General features: G+C 48.1%; 1 protein-coding gene across 1 annotated transcript in view; it reads right to left on the reverse strand.

The window, feature by feature from the left end:
- The window catches only part of LOC107080834 (tripartite motif-containing protein 35-like), a gene marked incomplete at its 3' end in the record, with an annotated part of 19495 nt that extends 18067 nt beyond the window's left edge, over positions 1-1428 (reverse strand). Inside the window, exon 1 of the mRNA XM_015369037.1 lies at positions 455-1428. Coding sequence (XP_015224523.1) covers positions 455-1375 — 921 coding nt within the window. The remainder of the gene's footprint in view (positions 1-454) is intronic.
- Positions 1429-1515: the final 87 nt, after the last annotated feature.

The raw sequence follows: 1515 nt of genomic DNA on the forward strand, positions 1-1515 counted from the left end.
TGCTCACTGAGATCTTCATAGGTAAGATGTTTACTTTACCTACAGTGTTGAAGTATGGAAACATCTTGTCAGTGAAGGTGTGTGTGAAGGTGTGTATGTGTGTGTTAGTGTCCAGATCAGAGAAGGACAGCTTTCCTCTGTCCCAGTCCAGATTCACTCTGATCCTCTGGAACTTCTTCTGAACTGAGAGACATTTGGGAGGAGATGGTGGAGACCATGCCTTGAATTTACCTTCATTAAACCATATAACCAACCTTCCAGACTCTATATCCCCCTTCCTCTGAACAGACTCTTCTAACACACCAAGACTCCAGAATCCACTGTCTCCAACATCAACAACCCAGCTGTGGTTCCCTGAGTTAAAGCCCTCAGAACTCAGGACAGAACAAGACCAAGATCCAAACCTCTCTGGATTATCAGGGAGCTTCTGTTTCTCTCCGACAGTCCCGCTGGTCAGATCTTCAGACAGGATGAGTCTTGAACCAGCAGTGTTTGGGTCCAGGATGAGAGGAGTGTAGGACACCATGTTCTTCATGTTGCTCCAGATGTTGAAGGCCAGGTTGCCCAGATGTTTGGCCTGGCCTACCAGAGCTCCTGAGGGCAGCTGTGGATCCTCCAGCAGGGGGCAGCACTGGACTCTTTCAACTGCAGCCTTGTAGTTGTGCAGGAATGAGACGTCTTCAGCTCTCAGCTCCTCCTCTGTGGCTCTGATTGTGTCTGAAAGAGCTGCTATCTCTCTGATCAGAGCCTCCATTTTCTTCTTTATCATCCCTCTCTTCTGCTCCTCTTCCTCCCTCAGTGCAGCCAGCCTGGCCTCCTCTTCCTCTGCTAGAAACTGATGAAGCTTCTTAAACTGCTCCTTAATCAGCCTCTCTGTGTGTCGGGCCTGGACCTTCATGTGTTCTGCTGTCTGATCAAACTCCTCTTGAACTTTCTTCCTGAGCTCCAGCTTCTTTTTCAAGGCTTCCAGAGTTTCCTGAAGTTTCTTCTTGTGTTGCTGAGCAGCTTCATAAATAGGTCTGAATCTGTGCTCGTTGTGTTTTTCTGAATCTCTGCAGACGACACACACTGGCTGCTGATGGTCCAGACAGAAGAGTTTGAGTTTCTCATAGTGCAGACTACAGAGATCCTCTGAAGCTCTCTGCTCTCTCTGCTGTAAGAAGGTCTCACACAGATTTTTCAGAGTAAGATTTAATGGTGGTTCAGCCCTTGAAGATCTCCTCTTACAAACTGGACACTCTTTAACTGGTTTCTGTCTCCACCAGTTCTTCAGACACTCCTTACAGAAGCTGTGGCTACATGACAGAACAACTGGATCTTTAAAGACGTCCTGACAGACCGGACAGCAGAGATCCTCCTCTAACCTGGAAGCCATTTAGTCTCTGAGTGAAGCTGAAAACACAGAAGGTCCAGTCAGTCATGGCTCCCCTCCCTCCTCAACCCAGTCTCATGGGAAAATGTACCCCCACTACGTTGGTCCACACTGCAAAACGTAGTGGAGGTACATTAATGGCC

The sequence above is a fragment of the Cyprinodon variegatus genome, unplaced genomic scaffold, assembly GCF_000732505.1.
Source record: "Cyprinodon variegatus isolate N-32 unplaced genomic scaffold, C_variegatus-1.0 Scaffold2394, whole genome shotgun sequence".
Classification (NCBI taxonomy): Eukaryota; Metazoa; Chordata; class Actinopteri; order Cyprinodontiformes; family Cyprinodontidae; genus Cyprinodon; species Cyprinodon variegatus.